General features: G+C 34.8%; 1 protein-coding gene across 1 annotated transcript in view; it reads right to left on the bottom strand.

Moving 5' to 3' along the window:
* The window catches only part of LEKR1 (leucine, glutamate and lysine rich 1), a 262,025-nt gene that overhangs the window by 224,115 nt on the left and 14,138 nt on the right, over nucleotides 1–23,772 (bottom strand). The window contains exon 6 of the mRNA XM_068546148.1: nucleotides 2,144–2,358. Coding sequence (XP_068402249.1) covers nucleotides 2,144–2,358 — 215 coding nt within the window. The remainder of the gene's footprint in view (nucleotides 1–2,143; nucleotides 2,359–23,772) is intronic.

The following is a 23,772-nucleotide window of genomic DNA, read 5'->3' as shown; positions in this document are numbered from 1 at the left end:
AACAACAAAAAAACCCATGAAATTATAAATCTAACTCATAAACAGATTAAAAGCCTTACCAAAACAACAACACTATAAAAGTTTTAAACTTATGTTGTTTTTCAACTTGCTTGAATCTAGGTTAGCACAAGCCAGAGTAAGTTTCTGTTGTTTGCAACCAAAAGGACTTGACACAGAACCCTTACCAGAATTTGGCATATTTTTAAAAAATTGATACAGAAAAAAAATACAATAAACAATAAGATAAGCAACCATGAGAAAATATTAGCAATATGTAAGCCAAGTATGAGTCCATATTATATTAAAAACTGCTATATATAAACAAAAAATACAAATAATACTGTAGAAAACTGGATAATATATATGAACAAGTAATTCATTGATGAAATATAAATATCTAATAAACATATGAAAATAAGTTCAACCTCACTAGCAATAAAGAAACACAAATTAAATAACAATGAAGTAACATTTTTTCTGAAGAAAAAAGTGAAAATTTGAGAAAAATTAAGAAGACTCCAGTATTAACAAGATGTAAGGAAATGACCACTTTATAAACTATTGGCCAAATATAAATTAACCCTATCTTCTCAAAGGACAATCTGGTTTAATGTCCATCAAAATTTTAAATTGGTATTTACTTTCTTTTCAGCAATTCCACTTCTAGGAATTTATCCTATGGAAAACATATGTACACAAGAATATAAATAAAACTACTATGTGTAATCATAAATACTGGAATAATCTAAATGTTGAAAAGAGAAATGGTTAAGTAAATTATAGCATATTCTTAGTAAGGAAGACTTTGCAGCAGTTAAGAACAAGATAGATCTATATGCATTAACATGGAACAATTTCCAGCATATAAAATTAAGTGGCAAAAGTCACAGACCAATATATTTATTATATTACTTATATTAAAAATGAGTCTATTAAAAAATAGTTTTAAAACTACATGGTATATATAAACATTACATATATTTAAAAGATATATCTATAATAAAGCTTAAGGCAAAATGAAGGATCTAGAAAGATATATACCAAACCATTAAAAGTGTTTTTTTATTTTTTTATCTCCAGTGAGAAAAAAGCAATCAGAAGGATAAAAAAGGACTTTCTTGCCTTTTCTTCTATATATCAATACTTCTTTTATTTCATATGTTTATGTATTATTTATATAATACAATATATTATTCAAGAAAGTGGAAGTAACACCAAACAAAAGAATCTGACAGGCAAAAACCCTCCAAATTTAAAATTTTAAACTAAATATTTTAAATTTTTAATGTTTCCACTCAAACTTTATTAAATACTTTACTATTCAGACTTGAAATTCAAGAAAATATAACAAAATTTTCTTAGCAAAGGACTAAGAATTGACATTTAATGTAATTATTTAAATTTGTAATAAAATTTAATAGAAGTACTTAATCCTAAGAGATTTAAGAAAGTTTCTACTTTATAAGGACAAGCTTTCATTATATTCATTAGTTCATAGTTTACTAACATCAACTGTCGATATTTTAAATGGAGACATATTCATTCAAAGGAAAAGCCATGAAACAACAGCAAAAACTCTTTTGTAGAAGTGTTTGTATAAGCTCAGTGAGGTGTCTTTAGGCAGACTAACTTGCTGATTAGACTCAACAGCATTAGGAAACCAATCTTTAATTTTATTCCAGTTTCAGTGATTTAGAATCATGTGTCAATTTTAATGTTTTGGCCTCCTTTTCATAACATGAAAGCCTTATTCTACAAATCTAAATATTCAAGCACATTTAAAAACAAATGTTAGATATCAAAACTACCAAAATTCACCTGATTTTTGATAGACAAATCTTCCTAATGATAAAATTAAGATATATATCTGGGGAAAAGTTAAATCAACCCATCTCAACTTATAGTTACTGAATCAATTGGTTTCTAATTATTGATAGAAATATACACCTATGTATATAGGAATGCTCAAATTATATTTAAGAAGTATATTTAGTAATCAGTAATAATTAATAAACAAACTCAAATGTATTAAGGTGTAAATTATACTTTATGCAGAGAAATTCTAGAAAAACAAAGTCAAGTCTATATTCTGTACTTTTCTTCCAAACTAAATAAATGACAGAAAAGAATAATATATTCTAACCTTTCCATTTTGGATTCATTGTCAATTCTGTACTGTTCAAAATCTTGGCTAAGAGACTGTAGCATTTCTTGAAGGCTCTTTTCACGTTCTACACTTCCTTGATAAAATTTCATCTCTTTTTCCATCGCTTTCACTTTTTCTTCCATAGCCTTAAACTCATGAAGAATTAGATAGCTGACTCCACAGTACTTACACACTTTTTCTTCAGGAGACATCTAGAAAATAGACATTTACTGAAATGATATTTTTTTAATTCTAAAACATAACGTTCAACTGAAAATGTTATTGTAACCATGTTGGTTAAATGAAATGTATACTGTGCTATGCCATGGAGTAATAATTGCAACATTGCATACATCTGGATAAAATTTTAAAAACTGGCATGATATCGACTGACACAAAATCTTGGAATTAGAATAGGGTTGTTCAGAGTAATAATTTCTCCATGATATCTCTGAGAAAGATTTACTCTCGAAATATTTTCCATAAAAAAAACTAAAAATGATGAAAACATCTTTACAATTCTTATTTTAAGATGAGTTTTCCACGATGGGGGAATAAATCACTGGCCTTTCACTGCCAACTGCACTGTGATCCTGGAGATGCTTCTTAGCTTCTTCAGATCTCATTTCCCTCATTTATAAAATTATGGCATTGGGCCAAATGAACTCTAAGTTCCTGTTCAGTTTTTTAACATTTTAAGATTTTTATAGAATTTAACATTCTGTCATAAAACCAGAAATAGGAGAAAAACTTTGAACCTAATCTCTTCTGCCTAAATCAGATAGTACTTTTCCCCTCAGGTAGGTATGATTATACCTATTTTACACTTAAGGAAATGGGGACTACTGAAGTTAGATAAACAGCTGCTAAGTAAAGAAGTCGGCATTAAACCCAAGTCTATATTAAAATCAGCACTTATGCCTGTAACCATTTGCATCATATTTATCTACCATGTGAATGTCAGCTAAATCCTCTTACTTCCTTCAGATAAAACGCTTACATATCTTTGGCCAGATAGGGACAGTGAAAAATGGAATTTTAGCAAAGTCAAGAGAGAGGTAATTCTTTTTTCTGTCTCAAGTATATAAATATTCTTCAAGTAGCCTCTACTTGTCTTGCTATTCACAAAGATAAGACACAGCTTTGTTTAATATTTGCTCCAGGGCACTAAAACTAAAGCAAAACTTAGATTATACAAGGAATGCTTACTCTTTTTTTTTTTTTAATTTTTTTTTTAATTAACTAATTAATTTATTTATTTATTTTTGGCTGTGTTGGGTCTTCATTTCTGTGCGAGGGCTTTTCTAGTTGTGGCAAGTCGGGGGCCACTCTTCGTCATGGTGCGTGGGCCTCTCACTGTCGTGGCCTCTCTTGTTGCGGAGCACAGGCTCCAGACGCGCAGGCTCAGTAGTTGTGGCTCACGGGCCCAGTTGCTCCGCGGCATGTGGGATCTTCCCAGACCAGGGCTGGAACCCACGTCCCCTTCATTGGCAGGCAGATTCTCAACCACTGCGCCACCAGGGAAGCCCGGAATGCTTACTCTTAATGCAACCTCCCTTAGGACTGTAGAAACTGCTCCTATGACTGAGTGATGCCACCATATCTGCCTATCAATGCCATCCACCATCTGTGCCTATCCATGCCATTATACAAGAGATGGTTGAAACAAACTAATAATAATTTTTGAGAGGGCAGACAGCAGAAGCAAGAAGAAGTACAATCCTGCAGCCTGTGGAACAAAAACCACATTCACAGAAAGATAGACAAGATGGAAAGGCAGAGGGCTATGTACCACATGAAGGAACAAAATAAAACCCCAGAAAAACAACTAAATGAAGTGGAGATAGGCAACCTTCCAGAAAAAGATTACAGAATAATGATAGTGCAGATGATACAGAACCTCGGAAAAAGAGTGGAGGCAAAGATCGAGAAGATGCAAGAAATGTTTAAGAAAGAGCTAGGAGAATTAAAGAACAAACACCTAGAAGAATTAAAGAACAAACAAACAGAGATAAACAATACAATAACTGAAATGAAAAATACACTAGAAGGAATCAATAGCAGAATAACTGAGGCATAAGCACAGATAAGTGACCTGGAAGACAGAATGGTGGAATTCATTGCCACGGAACAGAATAAAGAAAAAAGAATGAAAAGAAATGAAGACAGCCTAAGAGACCTCTGGGACAACATTAAACGTAATAACATTCGCATTATAGGGGTCCCAGAAGGAGAAGAGAGGGAGAAAGGACCCGAGAAAATATTTTATGAGATTATAGTCTAAAACTTCCCTAACATGGGAAAGGAAACAGCCACCCAAGTCCAGGAAGCGCAGAGAGTCCCAGGCACGATAAACCCAAGGAGAAACACACCGAGACACATAGTAATCAAACTGACAAAAATTAAACACAAAGAAAAATTATTGAAAGCAACAAGGGAAAAATGACAAATAACATACAAGGGAACTCCCATAGGTTAATAGCTGATTTCTCAGCAGAAACACTCGAAGCCAGAAGGGAGTGGCATGATACATTTAAAGTGATGAAAGGGAAGAACCTATAACCAAGATTACCCAGCAAGGATCTCATTCAGATTCTACAGAGAAATCAAAAGCTTTACAGACAAGTAAAAGCTAAGAGAATTCTGCACCACCAAACCATCTCTACAACAAATACTAAAGGAACTTCTCTAACTGGGAAACACAAGAGAAGAAAAGGACCTACAAAAACAAACCCAAACCAATTAAGAAAATGGTAATAGGAACATACATATCGATAATTACCTTAAACGTGAATGGATTAAATGCTCCAATCAAAAGACACAAGCTTGCTGAATGGATACAAAAACAAGACCCATATATATGCTGTCTACAAGAGACCCACTTCAGACCTAGGAACACATACAGACTGAAAGTGAGGGGATGGAAAAAGACATTCCATGCAAATGGAAATCAAAAGAAAGCTGGAGTAGCAATACTCATCAGGTAAAATAGATTTTAAAATAAAGGATGTTATAAGAGACAAGGAAGGACACTACATAATGATCAAGGGATCAATCCAAGAAGAAGCTGTAACAATTATAAATATATATGCACTCAACATAGGAGCACCTCAATACATAAGGCAACTGCTAACAGCTAAAAAAGAGGAAATCAACACTACCACAATAATAGTGGAGGACTTTACCACCTCACTTACACCAATGGACAGATCATCCAAACAGAAACTTAATAAGGAAACACAAGCTTTAAATGACACAATAGACCAGGTAGATTTTATTGATATTTATAGGACATTCCATCCAAAAACAGCAGATTACACTTTCTTCTGAAGTGCACACAGAACACTCTCCAGGATAGATCACATCTTGGTCAGAAATCAAGCCTCAGTAAATTTAAGAAAATTGAAATCATATCAAGCATCTTCTCTGACCACAACGCTATGAGATTAGAAATCAATTACAGGGAGAAAAACATAAAAAACACAAACACATGAAGGCTAAACAATACGTTACTAAATAACCAAGAGATCACTGAAGAAATCAAAGAGGAAATCAAAAAATACCTAGAGACAAATGGCAACGAAAACACGATGATCCAAAACCTATGGGATGCAGCAAAAGCAGTTCTAAGAGGGAAGTTGATAGCAATACAAGCCTACCTCAAGGAACAAGAAAAATCTCAAATAAACAATCTAACCTTACACCTAAAGGAACTAGAGAAAGAACAAACAAAACCTAAAGTTAGTAGAAGGAAAGAAATCATAAAGATCAGAGCAGAAATAAATGAAATAGAAACAAAGAAAACAATAGCAAAGATCAATAAAACTAAAAGCTGGTTCTTTGAGAAGATAAACAAAATTGATAAACCTTTAGCCAGACTCATCAGGAAAAAGAGGGAGAAGACTCAAATCAATAAAACTAGAAAAGAAAAAGGAGAAGTTACAACGGACACTGCAGAAATACAAAGCATCATAAGAGACTACTACAAGCAACTCTATACCAATAAAATGTATAACCTGGAAGAAATGGACAAATTCTCAGGAAGGTATAACCTTCCAAGAGAGAATCAGGAAGAAATATAAAATATGAACACATCAATCACAAGTAATGAAATTGAAACTGTGATTAAAAATCTTCCAACAAACAAAAGTCCAGGACCTGATGGCTTCACAGGTGAATTCTATCAAACATTTAGAGAAAAGCTAAGACCCATCCTTCTCAAACTCTTCCTAAAAATTGCAGAGGAAGGAACACTCCCAAACTCATTCTATGAGGCCACCATCACCCTGATACCAAAACCAGACAAAGATACTGCAAAAAAAGAAAATTACAGACCAATATCACTGATGAATATAGATGCAAAAATCCTCAACAGAATACTAGCAAGCAGAGTCCAACAACACATTAAAAGGATTATACACCATGATCAAGTGGGATTTATCCCAGGGATGCAAGGATTCTTCAATATATGCAAATCAATCAATGTGATACACCAAATTAACAAATTGAAGAAGAAAAACCACATTATCATCTCAATAGATGCAGAAAAAGCTTTTGACAAAATTCAACACTCACTTATGATAAAAACTCTCCAGAAAGTGGGCATAGAGGGAACCTACCTCAACATAATAAAGGCCATATATGACAAACCCACAGCAAACATCATTGTTAATGGTGGAAAAACTGAAAGCATTTCCTCTAAGATCAGGAAGAAGACAAGGATGTCCACTCTTGCCACTATTATTCAACATAGTTTTGGAAGTCCTAGCCACAGCAATCAGAGAAGAAAAAGAAATAAAAGGAATACAAATTTGAAAAGAAGTAAAACTGTCACTGTTTGCAGGTGACATGATACTATACATAGAGAATCCTAAAGATGCCACCAGAAAACTACTAGAGCTAATCAATGAATTTGGTAAAGTAGCAGGATACAAAATTAATGCACAGAAATCTCTTGCATTCCTATACACCAATGATGAAAAATCTGAAAGAGAAATTAAGGAAACACTCCCATTTACCACTGCAACAAAAAGAATAAAATACCTAGGAATAAACCTACCTAGGGAGACAAAAGAGCTGTATGCAGAAAACTATAAGACACTGATGAAAGAAATTAAAGATGATACCAACAGATGGAGAGATATACCATGTTCTTGGATTGGAAGAATCAATATTGTCAAAATGACTATACTACCCAAAGCAATCTACAGATTCAATGCAATCCCTATCAAATTCCAATGGCATTTTTCACAGAACTAGAACAAAAAAAATCTTAAAATTTGTATGGAGACACAGAAGACCCCGAATAGCCAAAGCAGCCTTGACGGAAAAAAACAGAGCTGGAGGAATCAGGCTCCCGGACTTCAGACTATACTACAAAGCTACAGTAATCAAGACAGTATGGTACTGGCACAAAAACGGAAATATAGATGAATGGAACAGGATAGAAAGCCCAGAGGGATAGATAGAAAGCCCACGCACCTGTGGTCACCTAATCTATGACAAAGGAGGCAAAGATATACAATGGAGAAAAGACAGTCTCATCAGTAAGTGGTGCTGGGAAAACTGGACAGCTACATGTAAAGGAATGAAATTAGAACACTCCCTAACACCATACACAAAAAGAAACTCAAAGTGGATTAGAGACCTAAATGTAAGACCGGACACTATAAAACTCTTAGAGGAAAACACAGGAAGAACACTCTTTGACATAAATCACAGCAAGATCTTTTTTGATCCACCTCGTAGAGTAATGGAAATAAAAACAAAAATAAACAAATGGGACCTAATTAAACTTCAAAGCTTTTGCAAAGGAAACTACAAACAAGACGAAAAGATAACCCTCAGAATGGGAGAAAATATTTGCAAATGAATCAACGGACAAAGGATTAATCTCCAAAATATATAAACAGCTCATGCAGATCAATATTAAAAAAACAAACAACCCAATCCAAAAATGGACAGAAGACCTAAATAGACATTTCTCCAAAGAAGACATACAGATGGCCAAGAAGCAAATGAAAAGCTGCTCAACATCATTAATTATTAGAGAAATGCAAATCAAAACTACAATGAGGTATCACCTGACACCAGTTAGAATGGGCATGATCAGAAAATCTACGACAACAAATGCTGGAGAGGGTGTGGATAAAAGGGAACCCTCTTGCACTGTTGGTGGGAATATAAATTGATACAGCCACTATGGGGAACAGTATGGAGGGTCCTTAAAAAACTAAAAATAGAATTATCATATGACCCAGCAATTCCACTACTGGGCATATACCCAGAGAAAACCATAATTCAAAAGGACACATGCACCACAACGTTCATTGCAGCACTATTTACAATAGCCAGGTCATGGAAGCAACCTAAATGCCCATCAACAAACAAATGGATAAAGAAGTTGTGGTACATATATACAATGGAACGTTACTCAGCCATAAAAAGGAACGAAATTGGGTCATTTTTAGAGACGTGGATGGATCTGGAGACTGTCATACAGAGTAAGTCAGCAAGAGAAAAACAAATATCGTATATTAACGCATGTATGTGGAACCTAGAAAAATGGTACAGATGAACCGGTTTGCAGGGCAGAAATAGAGACACTGATGTAGTGAACAAACGTTTGGACACCAAGGGGAGAAAGTGGCGGGGGGTGGGGGGTGTGATGAATTGGGAGATTGGGATTAACGTATGGATAACTAATAAGAATCTGCTGCATAAAAAAATAAAATAAAATTTAAAAAAAATGTTTTATACAGTAACATTTTTCTCATTTAAACTTAAATAATAAAAAATTCAAATTAAGAACCATAATATAATACTACGGGATACAGATGAATGACTATATCAATCACCTAACTGTCACTGACACCAAATTTACAGATTTATATAACAAGTTTGAAAGAAATCATAAAGATAACCTGGTTCAAGCTCTGGATGGGTTCATTGAGACTATTCCAAGCTAGATAAGTTGTTATCCAGACTCTATTTCAGCATCCCAAGTGATGGGAAACTACTTTGTAAAGCAGCCTGTTCCATCCTCTGATGCTTTTGTCTATGAGGAAATTCTTTCTTTTGCTGACCCCAAATCTTCCTCCCTGCAGCATCCACAGGTCCTAGACCACCTGGCAACCATGAGGAATAACCCAGGCCTTATTCTAATATTTAAAGACAGCTATTAGGAACACTCTGTATCTGCTAATTCTCCAGGTCAACACTTCCAATTTCTTCAGCTGTTTCCCATATGACATGGTTTTGAATTTCTTCCTCATTCTAGATAATTTTCTCTGAACTCCTTCCAGTGTTTTATATCTGTTTCAAGGTATGGTGCCCAGAATTGAATACTTCAGCAGTCTCACTAAAGCAGAATAAGAGAGGACTCAAACTTTCCTCATTATAATATCTCATTAATAATACCATTAGTAACATCATCTTACGCAACCTTAGATCACAATGGTCTTTTGTATTTTTGGCAATTATATGTTGCTATTATATACTATAACTGGCTTTTATGTTAAATAAAGCCCCTATTTAAAAACACACTGCACTGTAAAACCATGTCTCATTATACTGAATATACCAATCCATTCCTTCCCACTTATTTCCCCTTTTGTAGAGAATCCACCTTCCACAGTCCTGGCTGCTCTGTGTGGTTATATGACTAAAACCCCCTCCACCCATCCACCCTACCATGGTTGAGTGGTGGATGAGGGCTGGACATAAGACCTAGAAGAACCAAGCCCTGAGCTGGGATGAGCCAGCTAGGCCTGTAAGTGTTGAAGACCAGGCAATTTGGACACCTTTAGGGTGGCCATAATAAAGAAGGGTCACGTGCAATGTAAAGAGTAAGCCACATTATTGGGATGAGAGAGAAGAATGAGCAGATACACAGAGAGAAGATGAGAAAAAGACATTGTGGATCCAGAGTAAGAGAGGAAAAAATGGAACCAGTCAGTGTCTCATACTCAGTGAACTTCCAATTCCTTACTTCAGTCCCTGATGAGACCTAGTTGCCCTACTTGCCCTTCGGGATCCATGCCCAATCTTCCTCCACTATTCTCTCTTTTTCCCCTAAAGCTACCTATTCCTTACAAGCAATAACCCTCATTCTATTATGTGAGCATTTGGCTTTTCAGATGCAAGTGCAGAACAAGAAATATAACTGCAAATATAAATAAATAAAATATAGTTTTTATGTATATATACACATACATATGTATGTTTTAAACTCAGACTTTAGTGACTTCAGTACCCAGAAAATTCTAAGTTTTGTATCTTCTGCAAAATTGATCCTTGCAAGTTGTTTTATCCATCTAATTTGTTGATAAAAAATGTTGAATATGACAAAGTTGAGGCTATGGCATGTCATATCTGCTTGGTTGATACTAATCCACTACTCTGCACATTACAGATACAGTGCTTCAGCTAGTTATTAAACTATACAATTATTTGTGTAACCAGTTTGTATTTATTCATATTGTCTTTAGGAATAGTAAGACAAACTTAGTCAAATGCCTTCATAAAGTCCATATATTATATGTCAACTACAGTTCCTGGATCTAGTGACTTTACACAAAATGGAATGGCAAGGCCTACGTGCTGGTTCTCTTCAAGAACATAAAGTTGGCTGAAGGGTTATTATTTTCTCTAATATCTCCTCACAAATCACCTTTTTTCTTTTTATAAATATATTTATTTTATTTATTTATTTTTGGCTGTGTTGGGTCTTCATTGCTGTGCACGGGCTTTCTCTAATTGTGGTGAGTGGGGGCTACTCTTCGTTGCGGTGTGCGGGCTTCTCATTGCAGTGGCTTCTCTTGTTGCGGAGCACGGGCTCTAGGCACACAGGCTTCAGTAGTTACAGCACACGGGCTCAGTAGTTGTGGCTCACAGGCTCCAGAGCACAGGCTCAGTAGTTGTGGCACACGGGCTTAGTTGCTCCATGGCATGCGGGATCTTCCCGGACCAGGGCTCGAAACTGTGTCCCCTGCATTGGCAGGTGGATTCTCAACCACTGCACCACCAGGGAAGCCCACAAATCACCCTTTAATATTATATTCTAGAATCCTGTCTGGGAGTTCACTGGTTGTAATTTATGGTCATTCTATACATGGAATGGTATTTGTACATTATCCTCTTACTCTCTACGCATTCTCAAAGATCATCAAGAGTGGCTCTGCAATCCCACTGAAAGGTACTATCAGTCCCCAGGAATATAATTCATCCAGGTCAAGAGACCTGAACTAATGCAGAGCATATGGGTATTTTCTTACAATCCCTTTGCCCATCATGAGTTTTGGTTCCTTCTCATCAATTTGAAAATTATATTCTTACTCTAAGGAAATTTCATCCTTAACCTATTAATCACAGTTCTTTCCCTGCTCCTGGGAAAGTGCCGTATCCTTATTCTAAACAAAACTCTTGCTGGATGGAGCTTATGTGCAGCCTGATGTACAAAATACAAACAGTATAAACTTCACAATTGTGAAAGCTATCAAAATGTTATTACACCATAGCAATCATGGTGGGGAAAGCTGAAAATAAGTGAAATATACATTTTGTAGAACGGGTCTTCTAGAAGTTCAGCAAAGGAAGCCAAAACATGATACTCATTATGATCTAGGAAACAAGACAAATTATAAAGTAATAGGTCCATAAGAGTAGACTCTATACTTCACTTAGCACAACCTGAATCACTGTGTAAAACAAATATATTGAACAAAAGTTTTCAATGCTATTAAATTGTAAATAGTTTTCTGTAAGTAAAACTGCAACAGGAAAATATAATAACGCTTTCAAATTCTTTGTATCTACATAGGCTAATTACTTAGGACATTTCTGTGAAACTTGAGAAGATATGAAATACTAAAATTATGTTCCCAGATGAGGTAAGTAAAACTTAGATGTTTTTTGTGAAATATAATGTGTGCTTCATTCTTATAACTTGGTGTTATATCACCTCGTTGTGTAAGTAAAATAAGAACATGCTGTCATTCTTGAGAAAAGAGCTATCATTAGCAGGATGCTTTTGCTTTTTACAAGATGCACTTTGGAGGAGGCATCAACAAATGCAGTATATTAAACAAATGCAGAGCCATTTAAAAATAAATTGTAAAATAAACTTCTCAAATGTAGTATCTGTACTTTTAAAATTATAGTTATTTAATATAAAAATGATGCAAATTTTTTAAAAGGTTAAATTAGGCTTCAGATCCTTTTCAAAACTCCTGCCTGTGCTTCAAGTGGAAAAAGCACTCAGTAACCTCCTGCTGCGCAAGTGAAGCATTCTCTGATCCAAAAATTGTTCTTCCTTCCTTTCCCCACCCATCCCATGCTTTTTGTGCTTGCGTAAGGAGGAAAGAAACAGAGAAACTATTCCACTGCTGTAAAAATGACAGCAGTATAAAATGTTAACCTTTCTAAGAAGTTTTACATTAAAAAAAATATGCCTTTACTCAAAACAATGAGTGTCTAGCTAGTGAATTTCATTCAGGTTGGGAGAAACCTTTTGAGACAGGACAGTGGACCTTCTGAGTCATTAGCAACACAGACCACCTGACCATTTCATAAGGCCATCAAGACCCTTCCTTTCAATAAGTCAACTGGCTGCACCACCAATTTAAAAATCAATTTGGTAAAGACCATCTACCCAAAACCCCTAAACCTACATTTCCAGCAATACGGGTTTTTTTAGATACAGACAGTATTCTTCTCAAATTTATATGAAAAGGCAAAGGAACTAGAAAAGCTAAAACTGTCTTGAAAAAGAAGGATAAAGTGGGATAAGCATTTTACCTGATTTCAAGCCATACTATTATACACTAATCAACACTATGTGGTATTTGTCAAAGGATAGACGCATAGATCAATGGAATAGAATAGAGAACCCAGAAATAGATCTATATAAATATGCCAAACTGATTTTTGGCAGAGGTGTAAAAGCAATTCAGTAAAGGAAAAATAGCCTTCTCAGCAAATGGTCCTGGAACAATTAGATATCCATAGGTTTAAAAAAAAAAAAAAAAAGGACCTCAACCTAAACCTCACACCCCATACAAAAATTAACTTACAGTGGGTCAAGGACTAAAATGTAAAACATAAAAATTTGATTTCAGAAGAAAAAAGCTTAGGAGGAAATCCTCAGGATCTAAACTAGGCAAACAGTCTTTACACTTGATACCAAAAACATGAACCATAAAAGAAAATATTGATAACCTGAATTGCACCAAAATTTAAAATTTTGCCCTGTAAAGAGGATGAAATGACAAGCTACAGACTGGGAAAAAATATTTGCAAGCCACATATCTGACAAAGGACTAGTATCTAGATTATGTAAAGAATTCTCAAAACTCAACAGTTTAAAAAAAATCCAATCAGAAAATGGTCAAAAGATATGAAGAGACATCTCACCTAAAAGTATACACAGATGACGGGACTTCCCTGGTGACACAGTGGTTAAGAATCCACCTGCCAATGCAGGGGACATGGGTTCAATCCCTGGTTCGGGAAGATCCCACATGCCACGGAGCAACTAAGCCCATGCACCACAACTACTGAGCCTGTGCTCTAGAGCCTGCGAGCCACAAATACTGAGCTCATGTGCCACAACTACTGAAGCCCATGTGCCTAGAGCCCAGGCTCCACAACAAAAGAAGCCACTGCAGTGAGAAGCCCATGCATGGCAACTAGAGAAAAGCCCGTGCGCAGCAGCAACGAAACCCCAATGCAACCAAAAAGTTAAAAACTTTTTTAATTAAAAATTTAAAAAAAAAAGATACACAGATGCCAAATAAGCACATGAAGAGATATTCAATATCACTAGCCATTAGGAAAATGCAAGTTAAAACTTTAATGAGCTATCACTTCACACCTATCAGAAAGGTTATAATAAAATCTATTGACAGTGGTACAATATATTTAAAGTTATAAGAGAGAAAAACCTACAACGAAGAATACTCTACCCAGCAAGATTCTCATTCAGATTTGATGGAGAGATCAAAAGCTTTACAGACAAGCAAAAGCTAAAAGAGTTCAGCACTACCAAACCAGCTTTACAAGAAATGTTAACAGGATTTCCATAAGCAAAAAAAAAAAAAGGCCACAACTAGAAACATGAAAATTACAACAGGAAAAAGCTCAGGCAAACACATAGTAAATATAGGAAATCAACCAGGCACAAAGCTAGTAGGAAGGTTAAAAGACAAAAGTAATAAAATCATCTATACCCACAATAAGCAGTTAAGGGATACACAAAACAATCAGATGCAAAATACTATGTCAAAAAGAATAATCGTGAGGGGAGCAGAGTACAAATGCAAGGTTGTTAAAATACATTTGAAATTAAGAGATCAACAACTTAAAACAATCAAATATATATATATATATATATATATATAGCTATATATAAATCTCATGGTAACCACAAACCAAAAATCTATGATACACACACAAAAAAGAAAAAGGAATCCAAACATAGCACTAAAGACAGTCATCAAGTCACAAGAGGAAAGAACAAAAGAAGAAGAAAGGAACAAAAAAGACCTTAAAAAAATTAACAAAATGGCAATAAGAACATACATATCAATAATTACTTTAAATGTAAATAGACTAAATGCTCCAATCAAAAGACACGGAGTGGCTGAATGGAAACAAAAACAAGACCCGTATATATGCTGCCTACAAGAGACTCACTTCAGATCTAAAGACACACACAGACAGAAAATGAAGGGATGGAAAAAGGTATTCATTGCAAACAGAAATCACAAGAAAGCCAGGGTAGAAATACTTGCATCAGACAAATAGACTTTAAAACAAAGAATGTTACAAGAGGCAAAGAAGGACATTACATAGTGATCAAGGGCTTAATCCAAGAAGATGTAACAATCGCAAATATACAAGCACTTAACATAGGAGCATCTAAATACATAAAGCAAATACTAACAGATATAAAGGGAGAAGTTGACAGTAATACAATAATAGTAGGGGACTTTAACACCCCATTTACATCAATGGACAGATCATCCAAACAGAAAATTAATAAGGAAACACTGGCCTTAATGACACACTAGACCAGATGAACTTAATAGATATACATAGAACATTCCATCAAAAAGCAGCAGAATACACATTCTTTTCAAATGCACGTGGAATATTCTCCAGGATAGTTCATGTACAAGGCCACAAAACAAGCCTTGGTAAATTTAAGAAAACTGAAATCCTATCAAGCATCTTTTCCAACCACAATGCTATGAGACTAGGAATCAACTACAAGAAAAAAAAACCGTAAAAAACACTAACATGTGGAGGCTAAACAATATGCCACTAAACAAGCAATGGTTCACTGAAGAAATCAAAGAAGAAATAAAAAAAATACATGGAGACAAAAGAAAATGAAAACACAACAATCCAAAATCTACAGGATGCAGTAAAAAAGCAGTTCTAAGAGGGAAGTTTATAGTGATACAAGTTTACCTCAGGAAACAAGAAAAATCTCAAATAAACAATCTAACATTACACCTAAGGGAACTAGAAAAAGAAAAACAAACAAAACCCAAAGTTAGTGGAAGGAAAGAAATCATAAAGATCAGAGCAGAAACAAATTAAATAGAGACTTTAAAAAGCAATAGAAAAGATCAATAAAGCTAAGTGCTGGTTCTTTGACAAGATAAACAAAATTGATAAACCTTCAGCCAGACTCACCAAGAAAAAAAGAGAAAGGACCCAAATCAATAAAATCAGAAATGAAAAAGAAGTTACAACAGACACCATAGAAATACAAAGGACCATCAGAGACTACTAAGAACAACTGTATGCCAATACAATGGACAACCTAGAAGAAATGGACAAATTCCTAGAAATGTACAATCTCCAAAGAATGAACCAGGAAAAAATAAAAAATATGAACAGACCAACTACCAGTAATGAGACTGAATCAGTTTTTTAAAACTCTCAAAAAATGAAAGTCCAGGACCAGATAGCTTCACAGGTGAATTCTACCAAACATTTAGAGAAGAGTTAACACCTATCCTTCTCAAACTATTCCAAAAAATTGCAGAGGAACGAATGCTTCCAAATTCATTCTATGAGCCCAGCATAACCTTGATACTAAACCAAGACAAATATCACAAACAAAAAAAGAACACAGATGCAAAAATGCTCAACCAAATATTAGCAAACTGAATCAAACAATACATTAAAAGGATCATATACCATGATCAAGTGGGATTTATCCCAGGGTTGCAAGGATTTTTCAATACCTGCAAATCAATCAATGTAATACACCACATTAACAAATTGAAGAATAAGAACCATATGATCATCTCAATAGATGCAGAAAAAGCTTTTGACAAAATCCAACACCATTTATGGTAAAAACTCTCCAGAAAGCGGGCATAGAGGGAACATACCTCAACATAATAAAGGCCATATACGACAAACCTACAGCTAACATCATACTCAATGGTGAAAAGCGGAAAGCATTTCCTCTAAGATCAGGAAGACAAAGATGCTCACTCTCACCATTTTTGTTCAACATAGTATTGGAAGTCTTAGCCATGGCTATTAGATAAGAAAAAGAAATAAAAGGAATTCTAATTGGAATGGAAGAAGTAAAACTGTCATGGCTTGCAGATGACATGATACTATACATAGAAAATCCTAACGATGCCACGAAAAAATTACTAGAGCTCATCAATGAATCTGGTAAAGTTGCAGGATACAAAATGAATGCGCAGAAATCTGTTGCATTTCTATACACTAACAATAAACTATCAGAAAGAGAAATTAAGAAAACATTCACATCAAAAAGAATAAAATACCTAGGAATAAACCTACCCAAAGAGGTAAGGAAAACTATAAAACACTGATAAAAGAAACTGACAATGACACAAACAGATGGAAAGATATACTGTGTTCATGGACTAGAAGAACTAATATTGTTAAAATGACCATACTACCAAAGGAAATCTGCAGAGTCAATGTAATCTCTATTAAAATACCAATGGCATTTTTCACAGAACTAGAACAAATAATTTTAAAATTTGTATGGAAATACAAAAGACCCCCAATAGTCAGAACAATGTTAAGAAAGAACAGAGCTGGAAGTATCATGCTCCCTGACTTCAGACTATAATACAAAGCTACAGTAATCAAAACAGTATGACGCTGGCACAAAAACAGAAAAAACAGACACACAGATCACTGGAGCAGAACAGAGAGCCAGAAATAAACTAACACACCTATGGTCAATTAATCTACGACAAAGGAGACAACAATATATAATGGAGAAAAGATAGTCTCTTCAATAAGGGGTGCTGGGAAAACTGGACAGCTACATGTAGAAATGAAACTAGATCATTTTCTAACATCATATACAAAAATAAACTCAAAATGGATTAAAGACCTAAATGTAAGACCAGAAATCATAAAACTCCTAGAAGAAAACAGGTGGAACTCTCTTTGACATAAATTACAACAATATTTTTTTGACCTTTCTCCTGAAGCAAAGGAAATAAAAGCAAAAATAAGCAAATGGGACATAATCAAACCTTTTGCACAGCAAAGGAAACCTTTGACAAAACAAAAAGACAATCTACTGAATGGGAAAAATATTTGCAAATGATAATATTGATAAGGGGTTAATAATCAAAATATAAACAGCTCACACAACTCAATATCAAAAAAAAACCCAAATAACTCAATTTAAAAATGGACATAAGACTTGAATAAACCTTTTCCCATGGACAACAGGCACATGAAAAGATGCTCAACATTGTTAACCATTAGAGAAATGCAAATGAAAAACCACAAGGAGATATCATCTCACACTTGTCAGCATGGCTATCATCAAAAAGAACTCAACAAATGTGGGTGGGGATGCAGAGAAGAAAAAACCCTCATACACTGTTGGTGGGAATGTAAATTGGTGCAGCCACTGTGGCAAATGGTATGGAAGTTTCTCAAAAAAACTAAAAATAGAACTACCATATTATCTAGCAATTCCACTCCTGGGTGCATATCCAAAAGAAATGAAAACACTAATTCAAAAAGATACATGCACCCCAATGTTCATAGCAGCATTACTTACAATAGCCACAAGATATGGAAACAACTTAAGTGTCCATCAACAGATGAATGGATGAAGAAGATGTGAATGGAATACTACTCAGCCTTTAAAAAGAATGAAATTTCGCCATCTGCGACGACATGGATGGACTTGGCAGGTATTATGCTAAGTGAAGTAAGTCAGACAAAGACAAATATTGTATGAAATCACTTATATGAGGAATCTAAAAAATACAACAAACTAGTGAATATACCAAAAAGGAAAAATAATCACAGATAAAGAGAACAATCCAGTGGTTACCAGTGGGTAGAGGGAAAGGAAGACAGGCAAGATAGGGGTAGGGGATTAAGAGGTACAAACTACTATGTATAAAATAAAGAAGCCACAAGGATATATTATACAGCACAGGGAATATAGCCAATATTTTACTGTAAATGGAGTATAACCTCTAAAAATTGTGAATCTGTTGTACACCTGAAATTATATAATTTTGTACATTGACTATACCTCAATAAAAAAATTTTTTTTAACTAATGACAACATCAACGCTAAAGATGCAGAGAAACTGGATCACTCATACACTGCTGGTGAGGATGTAAAATGTTATAGCCCTCTGGAAAAGTTTGGCAGTGTTTTAGAAAACTGAACATGGAACTACCAAACAACCTAGCAATTGTACTTGGGCATTTATCACAGGAAAATAAAAACATATGTTCACATTAAAACCTATACACGAATATTTATAGCAGCTTTATGCATAATAGCCAAAAACTGGAAAAAACTCAGATGTTCTTCAACAGGTTAAACAAATTGTACTACATTCATACCATGGAATGCTACTCAGCAATAAAAAGGAATAAACTACAGATAAACACAACAACAACATGTATAAAACTCCAGAGAATTACAGCTGAGAGAAAAAAAGTAATCTCAAAGACTACATATTGCATGATTCCATTTTTATAACATTCTTGAAATGACAAAATTATTGGAGACCAGATCAATGGTTCCCAGGGGTCATAAATTGGAAGAGGGAAAGTGGAGGTAAAAGGGGAGGCTGAGGTGAATGCAGCTATAAAAGGGTAACATGAGGAATCTTTGTTGTGACAGAATCCTTAACTGTGTAAATGTCAATATCCTGGTTGTGCTATTGTAGTATAGTTTTGCCAGGTGTTACCACTGGAGGAAGCTGGGGAAAGGGTACATGAGATCTCTTGGTATCATTCCTCACAACTGCTTGTGAGTCTACAATGATCTCAAAATAAAATGTTTGATTTAAAAATAATAAAATACTGTAGGGGACTTTAACATCCCACTTTTCATCAAAGGATAGATCATCCAGAGAATCAACAAGGAAACACAGGCCTTAAATGATACATTAGACCAGATGGCCTTAATTGATATTTATAGAGCATTCCATCCAAAAGCAGCAGAATACACATTCTTCTCAAGTGCACATGGAACATTCTCCAAGACTGACCACATGCTGGGCCACAAAGCAGGCCTTGGTAAATTTAAGAAAACTGAAATCATATCAAGCACCTTTTCCAACCACAACACTATGAGATTAGGAATAAACTACAAGAAAAAAACACTGTAAAAAACACAAACATGTGGAGGCTAAACAATATGCTACTAAACAACCAATGGATCACTGAAGAAATCAAAGAGGAAATAAAAAAATACCTAGAACAAATGAAAATGAAAGCACAACGACAAAACCTATGGGATACAGCAAAAGCAGTTCTAAGAGGGAAGTTGATAGCAATAAAATCTTACCTCAGGAAACAAGAAAAATCTCAAATAAACGACCTAACCTTACACCTGAAGCAATGAGAGAAAGAAGAAGAAACAAAACCTAAAGTTAGTAGAAGGAAAGAAATCATAAAGATCAGAGCAGAAATAAATGAAATAGAGACAAAGAAAACAACAACAAAGATCAATGAAACTAAAAGCTGGTTCTTTGAAAAGATAAACAAAATGATAAACCTTTAGCAAGACTCATCAAGAAAAAAAAGGGAGAGGACACAAATCAGTAAAATTAGAAATGAAAAAGGAGAAGTTACAACTGACACCACAGAAATAAAAAGTATAATAAGAAACTACAAGCAACTGTATGCAAATAAAATGGACAACCTGGAAGAAATGGACAAATTCTTAGAAAGGTACAAGCTCCCAAGACTGAACCAGGAAGAAATAGAAAATATGAAGACACCAATCACAAGTAATGAAATTGAAACTGTGATTAAAAAACTCCCAACAAACAAAAGTCCAGGACCTGATGGCTTCACAGGTGAATTCTATCAAATATTTAGAAAAAAGCTAACAACTAGCCTTCTGAAACCGTTCCAAAAAATTGTAGAGGAAGGAACACTCCCATACTCATTCTATGAGGCCACCATCACCCTGATTACAAAACCAGACAAAGATACCACAAAAAAAGAAATTACAGGCCAATATCACTGATGAACATAGATGCAAAAATCCTCAACAAAATACTAGCAATCTGAATCCAACAATACATTAAAAAGATCATACACCATGATCAAGTGGGATTTATCCCAGGGATGCAAGGATTTTTCAATATCTGCAAATCAATCAGTGTGATACACCACATTAACAAATTGAAGAATAAAAACCATATGATCATCTCAATTGATGCAGAAAAGGCTTCTGACAAAATTCAACACCCATTTATGATAAAAACTCTCCAGAAAGTGGGCATAAAGGGAACATACCTTAACATAATAAAGGCCATATATGACAAACCTACAGCTAACATCATAGTCAACGGTGAAAGGCTGAAAACATTTCCTCTAAGATCAGGAACAAGACAAGGATGTCCACTCTTGTCACTATTATTCAACAGTTTTGGAAGTCCTAGCCATGGCAAACAGAGAAGAAAAAGAAATAAAAGGAATCCAAACTGGAAAAGAAGTTAAACTGTCACTATTTGCCGATGACATGATACTATACATAGAAAATCCTAAAGATGCTACCAGAAAACTACTAGAGCTCATCAATGAATCTGGTAAAGTTGCAGGTTACAAAATTAATACACAGAAATGTTGCATTCCTATACACTAACAACAAAAGATCAGAAGGAGAAACTCAAGAAACAATCCCATTTACCATCGTATCAAAAAGAATAAAATACCAAGGAATAAAGCTACCTAAGGGAGACAAAAGACCTGTATTCAGAAAACTATAACAATATAAGATGCTGATGAAAGAAATCGAAGATGACACAAACAGATGGAAAGATATACCATGTTCTTGGATTGGAAGAATCAATATTGTCAAAATGACTATACTATCCAAGGCAATCTACAGATTCAATGCAATCCCTACCAAATTACCAATGGCATTTTTCACAGAACTAGAACAAAAAATCTTAAAATTTGTATGGAGAAATGAGAGACTCCAAATAGCCAAAGCAATCTTGAGAGAGAAAAATGGAGCTGGAGGAATCAGGCTCCCTAACTTCAGGCTATACTACAAAGCTATAGTCATCAAAACAGTATGGTACTGGCACAAAAATAGAAATATAGATCAGTGGAACAGGACAGAACACCAAGAAACAAACCCCTGCACCTATGGTCAATGAATCTACAACAAAGGAGGCAAGACTATACAATGGAGGAAAGACAGTCTCTTCAATAAATGGTGCTGGGAAAACTGGACAGCCACATGGAAAAAAATGAAATTAGAACATTCTTTAACACCATACACATAAATAAACTCTAAATGGCTTAAAGACCTAAATGTGAGACTGGAGATTATAAAACTCTTAGAGGAGAACATAGGCAGAACACTCTCTGACATAAATCACAGCAATATCTTTTTCGATCCATCTCCCAGAATAATGGAAATAAAAATAAAAATAAACAAATGGGACCTAATTAAACTCAAAAGCTTTTGTACAGCAAAGGAAATCACAAACAAAACAAAAAGAAAACCCACAGAATGGGAGAAAATATTTGTAAATGATGTGACTGACAAGGGATTAGTCTTCAAAATTTACAAACAGCTCATGCAGCTTAATATCATCAAAGCAAACAACCCAATCAAAAAATGGGCAGAAGACCTAAATAGACATTTCTCCAAAGAAGACATACAGATGGCCAAGAAGCACATGAAAAGATGTTCAACATCACTAATTATTAGAGAAATGCAAATCAAAACTACGAGATATCCCCTCACATCAGTCAAAATGGCTATCATCAAAAAATTCACACACAACAAATGCTGGAGAGGGTGTGGAGAGAAGGGAACCCTCCTACACTGTTGGTGGGAATGTAAATTGGTACAACCACTATGGAGAACAGTATGGAGGTTCCTTAAAAAACTAAAAATAGATCTACCATATGATTCTGCAATCCCACTCCTGGGCAAACATCTGGAGAAAAACATGGTTCTAAAGGATACACGCACCCAATTGTTCATTGAAGCACTGTTTACAATAGCCAAGACATGCAAGCAACCTAAATGCCCATTGACAGAGGAATGGATAAAGAAGATGTGGTACATATATACAATGGAATATTATTCAGCCATTAAAAAGAATGAAATAATTCCCTTTGCAGCAACATGGATGGACCTAGAGACTGTCATAGTGAGTAAAGTAAGTCAGGCAGAGAAAGCGAGATATCTTATATCGGTTATATGCAGAATCTAAAAAGAAATGATACAAATGAACTTATTTACAAAACAGACACAGACTCACAGACTTAGAGAAGAACTTTTGGTTACCAGTGGGGAAGGTTAGGGGGAAGGGATAGTTAGGGAGTGTGGGATTAACATGTACACACTGCTATATTTAAAATGGATAACAACAAGGACTTACTGTATAACACAAGGAACTCTGCTCAGTATTATGTAACAACATAAATGGGAAAAGAATTTGAAAAAGAATAGATACATGTATATGTATCACTGAAAAAAAAATAATGTTGACAATAAAGATAATGGTTTAAAGCTCTATCTATCTATCTATCTATCTATCTATCTATATATGTAAATCTGGGACTAAAATACCAGAGATTAATCCATAAAGAAATTTTATTGAGCAATTTTAAGAAATGTTGTTTTCATACACAAATTATACATGACACACCTATGTTTCTTTTGTCATTAGTTTCAAAAGCACAATTGCTTAAAAAGACAACACATATACCCGCACACACATCACTACTTTTCCAGGATGCTAGCGCTAATGTTTCTAAGACAATTTTCTCTTTTTTCTCTACTTTAACTGAACACAAAATCTGACCCTAGCCACAGTGGCCCAAAATGACCTGGAAAATTAAGTTTATTTTTTCTGGCAATGACAATCTGTGCTTGGAAATATAAAACTGTTATTCTGAATAAATTTCAAAGTTCCAAAGTACTAAAATTACTTTACTGAAACAGGACAAAATGAGCTGTTACTGGTAGGGAAAGGGATTGTTATCCCAGAAAGCACAGTGTGCTCTCCAGCCCTTGCACTGCCACTTCTGTTTTGTAAAATAAATAACTCCGGTCTCTTTATTTTACTTTGTGTCCTGTGGTAATAAATATC

This window comes from Eschrichtius robustus, chromosome 6 (genome assembly GCF_028021215.1).
Source record: "Eschrichtius robustus isolate mEscRob2 chromosome 6, mEscRob2.pri, whole genome shotgun sequence".
NCBI lineage: Eukaryota > Metazoa > Chordata > Mammalia > Artiodactyla > Eschrichtiidae > Eschrichtius > Eschrichtius robustus.
This window is presented reverse-complemented; position numbering and strand designations above follow the sequence as displayed.